The sequence below is a fragment of the Tursiops truncatus genome, chromosome 11 (assembly GCF_011762595.2).
Source record: "Tursiops truncatus isolate mTurTru1 chromosome 11, mTurTru1.mat.Y, whole genome shotgun sequence".
Taxonomy (NCBI): domain Eukaryota; kingdom Metazoa; phylum Chordata; class Mammalia; order Artiodactyla; family Delphinidae; genus Tursiops; species Tursiops truncatus.
Window position 1 is genome coordinate 73,213,981 of NC_047044.1, and position 15,930 is coordinate 73,229,910.

At 38.0% G+C, this 15,930-nt stretch overlaps 1 protein-coding gene across 3 annotated transcripts in view; it reads left to right on the plus strand.

Annotated features, from left to right (window-relative positions):
* LOC117314271 (centrosomal protein of 78 kDa-like) overlaps positions 1 to 15,147 on the plus strand; it is a 41,055-nt gene extending 25,908 nt beyond the window's left edge. The window contains exons 4-8 of one of the 3 annotated variants that reach the window (XM_073788855.1): positions 11,391 to 11,468; positions 12,723 to 12,889; positions 13,736 to 13,907; positions 14,228 to 14,275; positions 14,807 to 15,147. In XM_073788855.1, coding sequence (XP_073644956.1) covers positions 11,391 to 11,468; positions 12,723 to 12,889; positions 13,736 to 13,907; positions 14,228 to 14,275; positions 14,807 to 15,001 — 660 coding nt within the window. In that variant the 3' untranslated portion in view covers positions 15,002 to 15,147. Of the gene's footprint in view, positions 1 to 388; positions 562 to 11,390; positions 11,469 to 12,722; positions 12,890 to 13,735; positions 13,908 to 14,227; positions 14,276 to 14,806 lie in introns of all 3 variants that reach the window. The other 2 variants (XM_033866923.2, XM_073788856.1) reach the window with 2 other exon arrangements.
* Positions 15,148 to 15,930: the final 783 nt, after the last annotated feature.

The window sequence follows — 15,930 nt, forward strand, 5'->3', positions numbered from 1 at the left end:
TCATCCCCACCTGCAGTATTTACAGTGCCCAGCAGGAGTCAGGCTTGAGTGTCTTTGCACAGGTGCTCCCTCTGCAGTTGATGCACCTCCTCCTCCAACTCTGCATAGCCTCATCTTTCTCGATTGTACTTCAGGGTTATCATGAAGCTGTCACTTAGACATAACTTTTTGCCTCCATAGGAACCTCTGTGCATAAAGGTTATGGTTCTTTATCTCATGTGATTGAAATTTTGAGTTTATACATGTCCCTCCTTAATGAGGCTTTAAGGGTAGGAGTCGTTTCTAATCCTTAGCACAGAGCAGATGCTTTTTTTTTCTTTTTAGATGCTTTTTAACGGTGATAAAATGTATGGTTTAAATCACTCATTTTACAATAATTTTGCTTTAGGTTTTGACAGAAATAAAGTTTCCAGAAGTTGTGTTCCTGCAATAAGAAATAAAGATGTGACCTTCCAGTTGTGTAAAGCTCTTAGACGCTGTGTAAGTGCGTCAGGTGCGCTAAGGAACCTGCAGCGAAGTGGGCTGGTTGTGAGAGAGAGAGACGTAACTATGTTAACAAAGGTAAGCCTTCATTGTGTCCTGCCAACATTTGATAGTTGCTTTTGGGGCAAACTAAAGGGGTAAAATTTTAGACTGTTCCTCCCCGTTAAAGGGATTGACTAAATCGGCCACTTTGGGGCACCTGTGTCTTGTGAATTGTCCAATTGGAGATGGAGGTTTAGAAAGTGAGTTTCAGTCTTGTTTAAGTCTCTTCCCATCAGACTGGTCTCGTGATTTCCTACACACCATGTTACTTCCTGTCTACCTTTTCTTGGTGTTGTTCATGCCTGGATTGTCTCCTGTACCTGCTCAAACCTTGGTCCATTCTCATTTGTACCATGGATACTGGTATGGATACATGTACCATGGATACATGTCATGCTGGATATTGTCAGAATTAATATTAAGTTTGTGTTAAGCCACAAACCACATGTTTTGTATATTTTCTGTTTTTTTGTGTTTGTTTATATTTTTATGGTTTCTCTTCAAGAAATATTACGGGAAGGGAAATAGCAAGATATAAAGAGCAAAAAAGTCATCATGATCTTTAAATTGTTAGAACATGTATCTGCAATCATAATTATAATGCACTGTGGTATGTGTTAAAATAGGAAATATATGTAATGTCCTGTAGGAGCAGCAAATTCAGTGGTGTTGGTGAGGGTGTGTCATGGAAGTAATCACAAAGCAGGTGACTCTTGATTGGGGTCCTGAAACAGTGTGTGTTCCCTGTGTCCAGTAGTGGTCTGGAGGGGTCAGGAAGCCTGCCTTTCAATTTGAGGGAAGAGCGGGTTTGAGGTCCTCTCTCTTCTATTGCTCTAGTATACTGCATAGCAGCTAATAAAATACTGGGTTTATAGTTGACATTTAAGTCGCTGATTGATCATCAAGATTGGCATGTATCATTGGAAATGAAAATCAGAAGAGTCTTATGCTTTTTAGGTTTTTCTTTTTTTTCCCTTTGTCTCAAAAATATGTAGTACTTTACTGAGTGGTTGGGAATAAAGTTTGCAGTATTCAGTGTATTCAATTTTAGTACCTAAATAGAATTAAACTGTTGCTGTAAACTGGAATAACACTTTGTTACTGACAAGTTTTAGAATGCATCAGTTCATCAATTACCTGTTTGGGAAGATTGCAGTTAATGATTTTAAGAATGTGGCTATAAACCTCCAATTGACTGAAGAAAAGCAAATAAATCAAGATTGACAAATGTATAGGCTCTTCATCTTATTGTGTGTGTGTGTTTTTATTTTCCTTTTAGTTATTTGTCAAGGTATAAAGAACTCTGTCACTCTTAAGACAGTAAACTTCACAGGGTATAATCTGACATGACAGGGAGCAGATCACATGGCCTAGATCTTAAAGGTGATTTTATGTTTAAACTTTCATGAAAACATGTGATTGAAGCACATTAACATATTGATACAGATGGCAGTCAATTTCTGTCTTTTAATACATGTGAGTGCATCTTCTGTTTTGTTGAAAGAATCTGACCAAATGGTAATGTGAATTGTTGTTGCATAAAGAATAGTGTTGAATCCCCAGTCTTTGCACTTGAGTTTAACAACTCTGTGGTTTTCTATCTTCTTCCTGAGACACTTAATCTCAGGTCCATCCTCGTCACACAGAGTGGTAAATTAGAGAACGATTAATATCACCATTTACAGAAGTGAGAGTGAAATCTCAACCATCCTGAACATAGGAACTGAAGGGGCCTCTCAGCAGTTCAGAGAGTTATTACCAAGCTAGTCAGCTGAATTCTGTTCAGTTTTCTCCGTAGCAGAGCCTTCCAGGTCCTTCTTTTGAGCTTATTTTTTTTATACACAATTCTGTATGGATACTGTACATAATAGCAATAGTTGTATTAACTGGGTTTAACTGGTGATGTATTTACATCAAGATCTTGTTTTACAGATGAGAAAATTGACAGTTCTAGTTGAACTTTTTTACAAGAGGAAAATATGTTCTCATTTTAAATAAAAATAAAGTTGAAAAAAGTTTTGATGTTGATATTCTCCTTTCCTAAAATAAAAAATATCAAGAAGCTACATTCTATTACCAAATAAACCTGACCTCTAATGTCATTCCATAATTTTGTTTGTATGGACAGAAAAGAAAAATTGATTTTCATAAGAAATTTTTGCACCTCAAAAATAATATATTTATTTTATTTCAACTTTAATGAAGAGCTGAACATTTCTAGTAAATAAAGGAACACCATTTGGGGGGGAACTTGTCTTTGTGCTACAAAGTCCATGTTTAATTTTTAAAAATCATTTAATATGATTTTCTTTTCGTATGAAACATGACTGGTTTCAGAACTAATTATCCCATTATTGTAGGACTATGGGAATTAACTCTTTGATTTTCAAAAGAGAAAGTTAGATTTTTATTTTTTTAATTAAAATTAATGATAATATAGAGAAATTTTAAGAAAAAACTTAGAAAATTATGAAATGTTAGAGTAGGAGAAATCTATAGTTCATGTAGAGTTACCCTCTTTCATTTTATAAATGAGCACCTACAATTTGTAGCACGTAAGTGGCTTATTAGTAAATGGCAGAGTACGACAAGACCCTAGAGCATCTAATCCGCATTCCTTGTCATTTTAGGTGTGTTGTATTCATTTCCTTCATGAGTAGACCATGAGTAGAGATTGTATTTCTAATAGTAATGATAGACACTGGGGAAGACCAAGAAGTTTACACACTGGGACCACAGAATAGCAGATTCAAAATGCACTGAGAACCCTTTCAGCTCTTCTCCGTTTTGACAAGACACTACAAGGATGGTATCAAAGTGTTTAAGTATATAAGCCCACAACAATCAAGAGATTTCAACACAGTTTTGAAAGACGGAAGACAAGTGGAAGAGTGTGAAACTGAGGCAGTAGAACAGAGGAAAAGCATCAACTAGAATATGCACAGGGACCACCTGCAACTGAGGAGGATTCTGACCCCACCTGCAGAAGTAGCCCCATGCTCAGATGCGCATGTAGGAGAGAGGGTGGAGTTAGTTAAAAGTGACTGAAATAGGGGAGCTCATTGAAGGGTTGTGTTTGGAGGAGTGGACTCCCAGCCCTGCCCTCACGCTCCTGAAATGAGATGCTTTCATTTTGAAAACAGTGAAACTGGCGAGAACTAGGGCAGCTAGTGTGAGTTTTCACACCCTAGAAAATTGTGTTTGCGGGAGATCCTATTACAGTTACTCCCCGCTTCTTCCTGCATAAGAAACCAATCAATCGTTGACTTCAGGGAGCTTTCTGCACTCATTCTTAAATAGAAAATAACTGTCATTTGCCTGATAGTTGAGTAAAGCTTACAACATGAGAGAGGGGGACAAAGTGTGAAAACATATCCTGGTAGGACTGGGGACAATTTAGGGAACAAAATAATTTAAGAAAAAACCCTAATTAGTATTCTGAGGGAGATTTAAAAAGGGCTAGCAACTATAAAATAAGACTAGGGTGTTAATTAAAAAGAGAATGGTCAGAAAGCAAGAGAGGTCTCTTGGAAATGAAAATATGGTTGCTGAAATAACTTCAGTAGGAATTAAAAAAATTTCTCATTATATAAAAAAGAAAGACACAATGGAAAATGTGATAGCAATATGTTAGAGAGGCTGCATCTGGGAGATGCAACATGTAACTATTAGAAACTCCAGACCCAGAAAAGAAATGGAGGGAAGCTGTCAAAGGGCAACAAAATTCCCCACAGCTGAAAGTAGACATCAGGCCTCTGATTGAAAATAGTTACTCAAGTTTTGAGCAAGATGAACAAGAATAGACTCATACCTAGGCACCCTTCATTATGAAACTTTAAAATACTGAAAAAATAAATTAACATAGAATAAAATACTGACAGGATACATCCATTCCAGAGAGAAAAATACTGGTCACCTAAAAAAAAAAAAGTTAAAATCTGACTTTATCATACTTGTCATCAGCACCATGGATCCTGGAAGGCATTAGAAAGATACCTCCGAAGTTTTTCAGGCACATAATTTTCACCCTAGGGGTTTGTATCCAGCCAAACTATCAGTCATAAGTGGAGGCTGAAGAAGATATTTTATACAGAAAGAAATTTGAAAAATTGACCTCCTGTGCTACACCTTAAGCTTTTTATAGAAATAATCCAGCAAAATGAGGCAATAAACCAAGAAGGAAGGTAATAGGGGATTCAGTGCAGAGAGCAGCTAGTCTAGATTGAAGAGGCTTCTATTGATTGTGTGATTGAGAGCTTAGAAACACCTTGAGGCATATCGTACTTACTAGGTATTAGGCACTGTTGGAAGGGAAGAGGGAGAGGAAGAGGAGAAGGAACTTGAACTCCAGAGGAAAAAAGGCTATACTGACATAAACCTGAAGGAAACTAAGCTATGGTTGATTTTTAACCTACTATTGGTGAGGAAGAGAAGAATCCACTTACACTTGACACTATAGATGTCCCCCTTTTCAGCGACACACGGGGGTAATGACCACCTATCTAATTTGTTGTTCAAACCAGAACTTGTCCAAACTCCTTACACTTCAATAGTGTAAGGAGGCGCTCTAATGCTGTAACATCAGGACAACAGGTATAAACTGGAACAGCCCAAGGCGGCTTGGGGTATGTGGTCAGCCTGCACAAGGGCAGTGACACTGACACAGTATGGAACGAGGTGTAGTCTATACACAGAGACAGTATATCTGCAGTGGGCAATATTAATTTCATTGTAATAATGGCAATACTGTCTTGGTTTGCAGCTTTTATTGTCAACTTGCATGTAATAACAAATAACTAACCTAAACTATACTTAGTATGTATTTGCATTAACTTGGTATGTACTGAAATGTACTAGTATGTACTTAGTATATATTAGGCTCTAAGTGTTTTTGCATATATTAACTCATTTAATCCTCTGAATAGCCTTATGAGGTTGGTGCTAATATCATTCCCACTTTTGTGAAAAGGAAGCTAAGACAGGGAAGGAACTTGCCCAGGCTGTACCTAATTTAGGGTTGGATCGAGGCTTTGAGTTTAGGCTCTCTGCCTGTTGTCTTAAACCTTACTCCTTACTGACTGTCAAATAACAGAAGACTTAACTGCACATAGAACAGAATATAAATTTCAACTTTGACAATGTAAAGCTAGGTTTGGAAGGTAGACAGGAGGTAGAAAAAAGGGAAGATGGTATGAATGTCCTCATTTTACAAAGCGTGACGTTGAGAGAGTTTATAGTTGATCAACAGTGTAGGTTTTTAAGTATATCACTACCAATCAAAGAGATCATGAGCAGTGGAATAACTAATGATGACATAACTTTACTGAGCAGTGTGGACATAGGAAGAGTGTAAATGAACTAAACCCTTACTTAGTAAAATAGAAAGTGAACAGATAATGCCTCCAATTTAGTCAGAAAATGGTCATGTAAGAGTATTACTCGGAGAAGAATTCAAAATAACAATAGTTGGACCTCCCTGGTGTCGCAGTTGTTAATAATCTGCCTGCCAAGGCAGGGGACACGCGCTTGAGCCCTGATCCGGGAAGATCCCACATGCTGCGGAGCAACGAAGCCTGTGCACCACAACTACGGAGCCTGCGCTCTAGAGCCTGTGAGTCGCAACTACTGAGCCCACGTGCCGCAACTACTGAAGCCCACCCGCCTCGATCCTGTGCTTCACGACAAGAGAAGCCACTGCAATGAAGAGTAGCCCCCGCTCACGGCAACTAGAGAAAGCCTGCACGCAGTAACGAAGACCCAACTCAGCCAAAAATAAATAATAATAATAAAAAATAACAATAGTTGACGTAAACCTCATAAAAAAGGAAATCCAAACAGCCAGTAAACACAGAAAAATGTAGGACTTCATTAAGTAATAAGAGAAAAGTGAGTGAAAACCAATGATACTACATGCCAATCAGTTTGACAAATACATAAATAAAGTGTGGTAGTATCAGGTATTGTAGACCTAGAGTACTATGGGAATCTTCTACCCTACTTATACTGGAGTATAAATCGACACAACTACTTTGGAAAGCATTTAGCACTCTCCATCAACTGAAGGTATATAAATAGCCTGTGACCCAGCAGCCCTCACCCCCGCCCTGTGTAAATGCACCAGAATAACCGGTACAGCAGGATTCCTGTCCATGATTTGCATTAGCACAAACTGAAAACAAACTAAATGTCCATTAAGAGTCAAAAATTAAATAAATTATGTGTATTCGTACAGTGGGAAAACTATCAAGCAATAAAACTGAATGAACTAGAGCTACAGGCTGCAATGTGGATGAATTTTTTAAACCAATGTTGAGCGAAAGAAATACGATAGAAAAGACTTCATATACTATGATCCTCTACATAAAGTTAGATGTTGACAAAACTAAACTCCTTTGTTAGGGATGCATGCAGGTTAAAGAAAAGGATTGTCAAGAAATGAGGACGGTGTTTAACTGGGAAGAGGGAAGGAGATTGTGATGGGAAAAGGATATGGGGGGGTTTTTGAGATGCTGACAAGTATCAATACTTTCAGATTCGAGTACTGGTTATGTAAGTATTCTCTTTTTATTTGTCACATTGACAGTTTTGTTCTGTGCACTTCTCAGTACGCATATCGTATTTTACAATTAAAAACCTGAGTAAAGAATTGGTCACTTCTTGAGTGCCGAATGTGGGAGTGGGATGAGACTATTTCATTTTAAGCCCTTCACTACTGTTTGCATTCACATGTTATTCATTCAGCATTAATTGAACATATGCTGTGTACCAAGCACTCTTCTAATTTTATATGTGTTTTAACTCATGTAATCCTCACGAGAGCTCTGTGATATGGGAGCTTATCTCCATTTTATAGATGAGGAAGTTGAGGCCTAGAGTTATAGAACTTGTCCAAGGTTATATAGCTAATGGGTAGTGCCAGGTCCATTTGCCTCAGAGAATCTGAATTTTTACAATATAATCTAAAAGAGAAATTAAATTGCTAATTATAAGAAAAAAAATTACACATTAAAGAAGATGACAAGTTTTCATCTATGCAGTTAGAGAAAAACACACAGTCTGTCTTTCACACACGTACATCTTGTATTGGCAGGGATTTTCCTTATTAAGCAATTATATATTGACCGCCCACGTTGTGCTAGGCACAGGTGCTGGGGATAAACACTTAATAAAATACACCCCCTATCTTCAAATAACTTGCACTCTACGTGAGGAAATAAGCCAACAGTTGTAGTAGAGGTTATATACCAAGTGATACATCGCTGATGGCAGTATAAAATCTCATAAATCTTTTGGAAAGAAGTTTGGAGATAGGTACCTCAGAGCCTTAAAAATGTTCATTTGCTTTGACCTCAAACTCATTTTTATGGATTTATTGCAAGAACGTTATTCTCAATATGGAAAAAAGCCTTCATGCATAAAAACGGTTATTTTGTCTTATAATATTGAAAAGTTGGAAAGAATTTAAATGTGTAAAGTGGTTAACCAGTAAACCCACTCAGTGGAATATTTTGTAGCCCACACACAAAAAATCAAGGTTATGAATCCCCTGATTATATGAGAAATGATTGATTTCAATGTTAAATGGAGAAAAGGTGAACATAAAATTTGATATCCAATGTGATGGGAGCTTTGTCCCAGAAAAATCACCCTAGCCAGTGTACAGAGGGAGGAAGGGAGAGCAGATGACAGGAAGGAAAATTATTCCAAAGCCTTATCATTAGTCTTACTTAAGTAACAGAATATCAAGCAATTTTACTTTCTAACTTTTTTGGTTCCATATTTCCATGTAAGGGACATGAATTATTAATACTTTGTGGGAGGAGGGTACACTTTTCCACAAAAATTTAACACTGTGTTCTAATTTCCTCCACTAGAGGAAGAAACTATTTCATGTAATTGCACTTTGATGTGCTATTTAGAACCAGTCAGGAAGTTTTACTCTACTTTCCTCTGACTGTGGTGAGAGCTTTTTTGTTTATTTGCTTATTTGTTTAGAAATTCTTTGAAATCGGTTTTAGAAGATTTATTAAACCATTATATTGAAAGTAGAGGAAGTTTGCAATTTTCCCCCCTTTTTCCCCATTGAAAACTTGGCCGGCTTTAGTAATGAAACATTAAAGAATTTGAAGTTCTTAGACTGTCAGTTTTTTAAACATGATCTGAATATAAAAATATATGTTCATTGAGTAAATTTTTGAAAACAATGAACAACTCATTGAAGGAAATAAAAGCCACCTCTGCATGTACACACACCTGATCTGCTCTTTTGTCTGAAAAAAGTATGAAAAATATTTTGTCTTACCACTAAATACTCTTCTACATCAGAGAATTTGATTAAGCTTATGCACCATCTCCCAGGAAAAACGCACAGATATATTTTGAATGTAGAACTCCTGAAGCCCATTCATTAACTCTGGTTGAGACCTGTTGTCATTATTTTCTTAGTGGCTTCATAGCGCATTCCTTCATTCGGTGATCTGTTTTTGTTTAAACCAATCCCAATTTGGAGGCTCTTAGCCTTCTTCTAGGGTTTGGTTATAAACAATCTTAAGACATCATGTTGGTAGATAAATCTCTGCCCACATCTTTGATTTCCTTAGGGTAAACCCCTGATGTAGGATTGTTGTTAGGTACCAAGAGCTACTCTCCAGAAAGTGATACCAGCTCCTTTGCCAATGATGGCATATAATAGAGTTCCTCATTCTTTAAGTGATTGTTCAAAGCAGCTAAAATGTATAAATATACCTTACTGTTTTCATAAGTGTAGGTATTCTGATTGTTTATCGCTGCATAGGAAACCACCCTGAAACTGTGGCTTAAAACAATGAAAATCGTTTATTTTGTTCATGAGCCTGGAGGTTGAGTAGAATATTAATTCTTTTAGTACACTCTTACTGACTGAAAACAATACCTATTTGACTAGCTCACAGTTCTGTAGGTCAGAAGTCCAGGCACAGCGTGACTGGGTTTCCTGCTCAGATACACACGGGAACATGTGGGTTCCCTCCCGAGAGTGTTAAAGCACGTGAAATTTAAGTGTAAGACATTGAGTCCCAAACGTTGGATGTTCACCATAGTTTGTGTGGGTCACAGAGCTGAAATTAAGATTTCAGTCTGGCTGTGTTAGCATCCCGAGGCTCTGGGAAAGAATGCCTCCAAGCTTCTTCGGCTTGTTGGCATAATTCAGATTCTGCAGTTGCAGGACAGAGGTCCCCATTTCCTTGCTGGCTGTCAGTCGGGGGACAGTCTCAGGTCCTAGAGGCCTCTCGCTTGCCTTCCCTGCCGCAGCATTGGACTTCTTCAGAGCCAGCAACGGAGAGTCTCCCTCTTGTCCCTTTTGTACTTCAATTCAGGAAGAGTTCAGGTCCTTTTCATGGGGTGCCTGAGTAGGTCACATCCACCTAGAATAATCTCCCTATCTTAAAAAATCAACTGATTTTGAACCTTAGTTCCATCTGCAAAATCCCTTCACTACAGCACCTAGATTTAGAGTTTGATTGGATAAGTGGAAGGTTTGTGTACTTCAGTAAGTAGGAATCTTGGGGCCTCTGTTAGAATTCTGCCTATTGAAAGCAGTGTCCCCACTTCAAGGACCGAAGTGTCTTAGTTCCTAAAACTCCTAAGAGAGTTTATCAGTGTTCATTTTATTTCAGTGACCTTGGTGAATGGGAAGACTACCACCTCCGTGAACAGGAATGGCACCCAGCTTCCTGAGTCCACAGTGTGGCTCTGCTACTTAGTGGTGTGACCTTGGCTGTGCTGCTCTACTTATTCTACTTCTCTGCCTCTGTTTCCCTCATCTGTAAAATAGCACTTCCCTGGTGGCGCAGTGGTTGAGAGTCCGCCTGCCGATGCAGGGGACACGGGTTCGTGCCCCGGTCCGGGAGGATCCCACGTGCCACAGAGCGTCTAGGCCCGAGAGCCATGGCCGCTGAGCCTGCTTGTCCGGAGCCTGTGCTCCGCAATGGGAGAGGCCACAACAGTGAGAGGCCTACATAACGCAAAAAAACAAACAAACAAAAAAAAACCATGGAGTTAGTGATCGTTCTTTCCTCGTAGGTTTTTTTTTATACATTTATTTATTTATTTTTGGCTGCGTTGGGTCTTCGTTGCTGCTCGCGGGCTTTCTCCAGTTGCGTCGAGCGGGGGGCTACTCTTCGTTGCAGCGTGGTGGCTTCTCATTGCGGGGCACAGGCACTAGGCGTGCAGGCTTCAGTAGTTGTGGCACGTGGGTTCTAGAGCGTAGGCTCAGTAGTCGTGGTGCATGGGCTTAGTTGGTCCACGGCATGTGGGTTCTTCCTGGACTAGGGCTCGAACCCGTGTCCCCTGCACTGGCAGGCAGATTCTTAACCACTGTGCCAGCAGGGAAGCCCCCTTTTAGGGTTTTGATGATTAGATTATTTCATACCCAGGGAACTCCAGGAACAGTGCTTGACTGTGAATTGCTTTAAAAGTGAGTACTTCTTAAAAACATGCTTTTGAATCTGCAATTAGGCAATTCAGGTATGTTAAGCATGTTCATTAATAGGACTTCCTACTATAAGGAGACCCACAAATAAAAATAGAATTTTTCTTTCTGGGTCTTAACTTCTTATTTCTGACTTACTATGTTATTTATACGCATATGCCTTTTATGGTGGGCTACCACAAATTTATGTTGGAAAGAGTGGAATTTAAATAAATCTTACCTATGCTAACTTGATAGGTTTTGATAATTCATTTCACTAGCATGGTATGATATTACCAGTAGCAGACTAAAATCTGAGTTCACTTCTGGCTCTGCCACTAAATCCTGATGAGACCAATAGCTGGAAAGGCTTTGGGATATTATACTATGAATTAGTTATAATATTGACTCTGTTTAGGAAAACCTGGAGGAGTGCCTAAAGCAGTTAAAGGAGGAAAGAGTAATAAGACTGAAGGCTGATAAACGAGTCAGTGAGGTAAACAAGTTTCTTCTTCTGCTTTAGAGAGTGTTTTAGTTTTATTTTGATTTGATTTTAAGCCATATACACATAATTTGTAAGATTTAAAACTGTAATATGTTGCAAATTTGTTGTATCAAGTGGACTTTTGCATTTACTGGTATTTAGTGATCATATGATCTATATTCCAGAAAGCATGTTTTTAAAAATGTGAAAATCTGGTTTTGTGTATGTGTATGTGTGTGTGTGTGTGTGTGTGTGTGTGCTTGCGCGTGTGCGCTTTTATATGACATTAGCTTATTTCCTGTTCATGATTCTTTGATTCAAGAAGGCACTTTTGTGCATATACTGTATATACAGTAATATAAAAGACACGATGAGACTCTCCTGGCAATGAATTAGGAAAGTGAATCATTTAAATAAATTTAAGATATTGGAAAACTTCTAAGAATGCAATGAAAGATAAAAATATATACTATGAGAATTACATTAGGTAATGTGCATGAAAGCAGGGCATAATCTAAAAAGTTCTATCTAAATATAATTTATCACAGCATGAGTGTAGGGAGGAATTTTTGAAAGTGCATCCGTTGGATTGGCGGACACTCATTCAATAAATGTTGAGCCACCTGCTCATGTAAGGCAAAAGGGGCATCATGAACATTAATGGCCTTTCTGAGAAATACTAGAGTTGAGCTTACAGGGGGTTTTAAGTGCATAGATGATGAGCGGAAGGGGAAGAGTGCATGGGGGGAATATTTTCAAGAAGCCAAAGAAAATATTGGTGATTGTACATTTAATAGATTGGGTTGGGTATGATTTAGGACTTTTAAACGTAAGCATTAGATATTTTGCTCACTAAAGTTAATTCTTAACATTCAGCAGAGTTGTAATATGTTTTATTCAAATCAGATTCTATATTTCATTTTCTAATTTAAGAGAAACTTAAAGCAGGTAATTTTCTAATGTGGAATAAGGCTCCATTTTGAATTGAACTAGTTAGAAATGTGATCTTTTGTGAAAGATCATTAATAAAACGGTAACTTTGGTTTTTTTATGTACCACCTAAGTGTTATATAGGAAACTTTGTTGGGTGCCTGTGGGTTTTGGTTACTATGTGATATGGTCTCTGTCTTTACTGGTGGAGAGTTAGGTTAATTACAAATTAATTACATTTTGAGTGTTTTAGTTTTGTTCCTTGAAAATAGGGAAGACTACTTTTGATGACAATGAGAAAAAATCATGTCAGACATTTTTAGTCTTCTTTTATAGCTGGAACATGAAAATGCCCACTTAAGAAATATGAATTTCTCTTCGTCTGAAGCCCTTCATGCCCACTCATTGACAAGCATGATCCTGGATGATGCAGGTGTTTTGGGCAGCATTGAGAATTCTTTTCAGAAGTTCCATGCTTTCTTGGATCTCCTTAAAGATGCTGGGTTAGTTCATTTCTCTTCATGGCATTCTTCTCTTTGCGACTGTGATGGTAGTTTGCTGAGGAACTGGAGCAATTTTCATCACTTCCGTGGCCATATTTAGTGTAATTATAGGTAATATAGTTGACTATTTAAAATGAGGAATTAAATTTTTTAAGAAATGCAAATAGGAAAGCGTGCTTTGGTAGAGTGCGGAGCTCATTATAAAAGAGTAACCTGTAGATAGAGTAATTAGTAGGTGTAGTTTTTTGTAAAGACTAAATTGAAGGCAGTTTTCATTGAAAATATTCGGGAATGCATAAGAATTTTCCTATCTTTCACTTATTTTGCTTGTTTGATAAGTGAATTAAAGTTATTTTTGCCTTAGACATAAAAATTATTATTAATCTGCAGGGGAGATAGGTCAGTGGTTCTCAACTGGGAGCAATTTTGCTGGAAGAGGGAAGTGGAGATTGATAGTTGATGGAGTGGTGTTTTGTCAGTGAATGAATTGGTGTTGGTGTTGGGAAGGAAGGAACAAACACATTCTTGGAAACTGGAGGAAATGTGGTAAAGAAGTGTGGGAATAGAGGTGTGAGAGGTAGTGGACGAGGTGCGTGGTAGATGTGAAGCTGCTAGTCAGACAGTGTTTAAAATGGAGCGGTAATAGGTAAGGAGATGGGATGTGTCCTAGAGGATGAATCTGGAAAGGGCTGAGAATTTGGGGGAGAGAGAGGCTTGTAGTCTGGCGTAGGATGTTGGCTTTTAAGATTTTAGAAGTATTTCATGATTGTAGGTCTGGGGAAATCTAAACTGCTCTTATGTGATTATAATAACCTTTGTCTTTTCTCCTTTCCTCCTCTGGTCCAGGCTTGGGCAGCTGGCCACAATGGCTGGTATAGATCAGTCAGATTTTCATTTACTAGGTCGTCCCCAGATGAATTCTACTGTTAGTAGTCCACGTAAAGAAGAAAAGAAGGCACTTGAAGAAGAAAAATCAGAATCAAAACAGGGTGCCCCAGGACAAATGAAAAATATCCAAGTAAGTGGACAGAACAGCACTTAATGATTCTAAGAGTGATTAGCAAAAAGGAAATGACCAAGTCAGGGAGAAAACAATAACGATCAGTCTCTAATAGTTCACATGCTCAGAACCTATAAGATTCTGGAATCCTTTCCAAATCTGAGATTAGTAAATGTGTGCCCATTTCATGATACTGTATTATTGTAAATAAGGAGACTGGAAGTTCTTTAGAAAATTTATGAGTTAAAGCAAACTATCCTTAGTGAAGAAAGAAAACATTAGAGAAAATATTCAGATTTAAATTGTATAAATGTCTATTCTATTCATATTTTATCTAGGTTTCTATTTGTATGCAGTCAGCTTACAGTGAAGGAACACTAATGAAGGTACACATACTGATATAATTTTTAAAATAAGTAATCCAGACATAGCTAATAGGTAACATATTACAGTGAATCACCTGGTTTTGGGAATGGGAGGGGAAAACCTGTCAGCTTTTCCTCTAGCCTTACTTGGAGCCCCCATCAACCAATCTCAGACTGGTCTTGGGAACTGACAGCTTGAGAACAGAGTTTGGTCACAAACTATATACTGTTTGCATGTGCCTGGAGGATAGGAAAGAAATTAATTATCTTACAGAATAGGGTTTTATTTTTAGTGAGGGAAAGGAAATGGGTAATAACTACCCCAGTCACCAAAGTCTGAAAATGTAGCGGACATAGCCTTGGATATAGCTAGGTTAAGCTGAGAATCACTTGGCAAGATATAATTAGAAAAAAACTGGCTCTGAAATCTTCTGAATATTGACTGTGTTAATAATAAGGTCACAGAGTAACACTGAAGTTTGAACTCTACTTTTTAATGGTTGGCTTTGTTCATCACTGAATTTTTGTCTTGTCTTTTGTTTTTCCGTCCAGTTTCAGAAAATTACAGGTGATGCTAGGATTCCTTTGCCTCTCGACTCCTTCCATGTCCCAGTGTCTACTCAGGAGGCCTTAGAAACTTCCAAAGACAACCTGGGGGTCCCAGTCACAGAGCAGCGGCAGGAGTCTTTTGAAGAGTTCATTGCTAGAACATGTTCTCCCTTCAGCAGACATCATTTCTGGAACTGAAAGTCAAAGCAAAGAAGAGGAATTATCTAGAAATAGCAGGTCGTCTTCAGAGAGAATGAGCAAAGCACGTGAATATACCAAAAAATTCTCTGCTAGGAGACAACCTGGGAAGGACCTGCATTCCTGCTCTGACTCACCTGTAAAGCATAAAAGCAAAGGAATTGGGCAAAATAATTCTTTGGTTAATAAACCAATTAAAAGTGAGTCTTCAAAAAACACATTTCTGTTAAAGAGAGTAGAATAGTGACTGTTTCATCAAAGACAACTAAAAGTAAACTCAATCTACTAGAACATTCTGAAGGTGATACTCCTGGATCTGATTGTGAATTTCAAGAAAGCATCCATACTCTATCACGCCTAACATAGGTCTAAATCATTTAAAATTATGTTTTTGCCTTCAAATTTTAATAAATTACTTACGTTTTTATTATAGCATATGGTGGTTTCAGTTACTTGACTGGAAGCCATTAGAGAAAGATTTATCTATACTTTTTTATTATAATGAAAGTTTTGGTGTACTTTTCCTTGTGACACTTTGCACCATTCATTCAGCTAGTGTTTACTGAGGGCTTCATATGTACAGTACTTTTCTGGGTGCTATTGCTTTCAGCAGTGAACAAAATAAAGCCTTTACTCTCCTGGAACTAGCACTCTATGTTGAGAGAAACATAAACAACAAAGCAGGGTGTAAGGGTTAAAAAGATATGGGAATAATAAATGGAATAGTTTTACCATTTGGTTAAACATCAAACTATTATAAATCACATGGCCAGAAGCCATTGAGGTATTTTAATTCACAATAACCAGAGAGCCTCAAACATTTACCAAGGCACTTACCGTGTTTATGGACTACAGCAACGCTCTGAGGTAGGGAACTGTTACCATCCCCGTTTATAGATGAGGAGTCTGAGGAGACATTATGTGAGTTG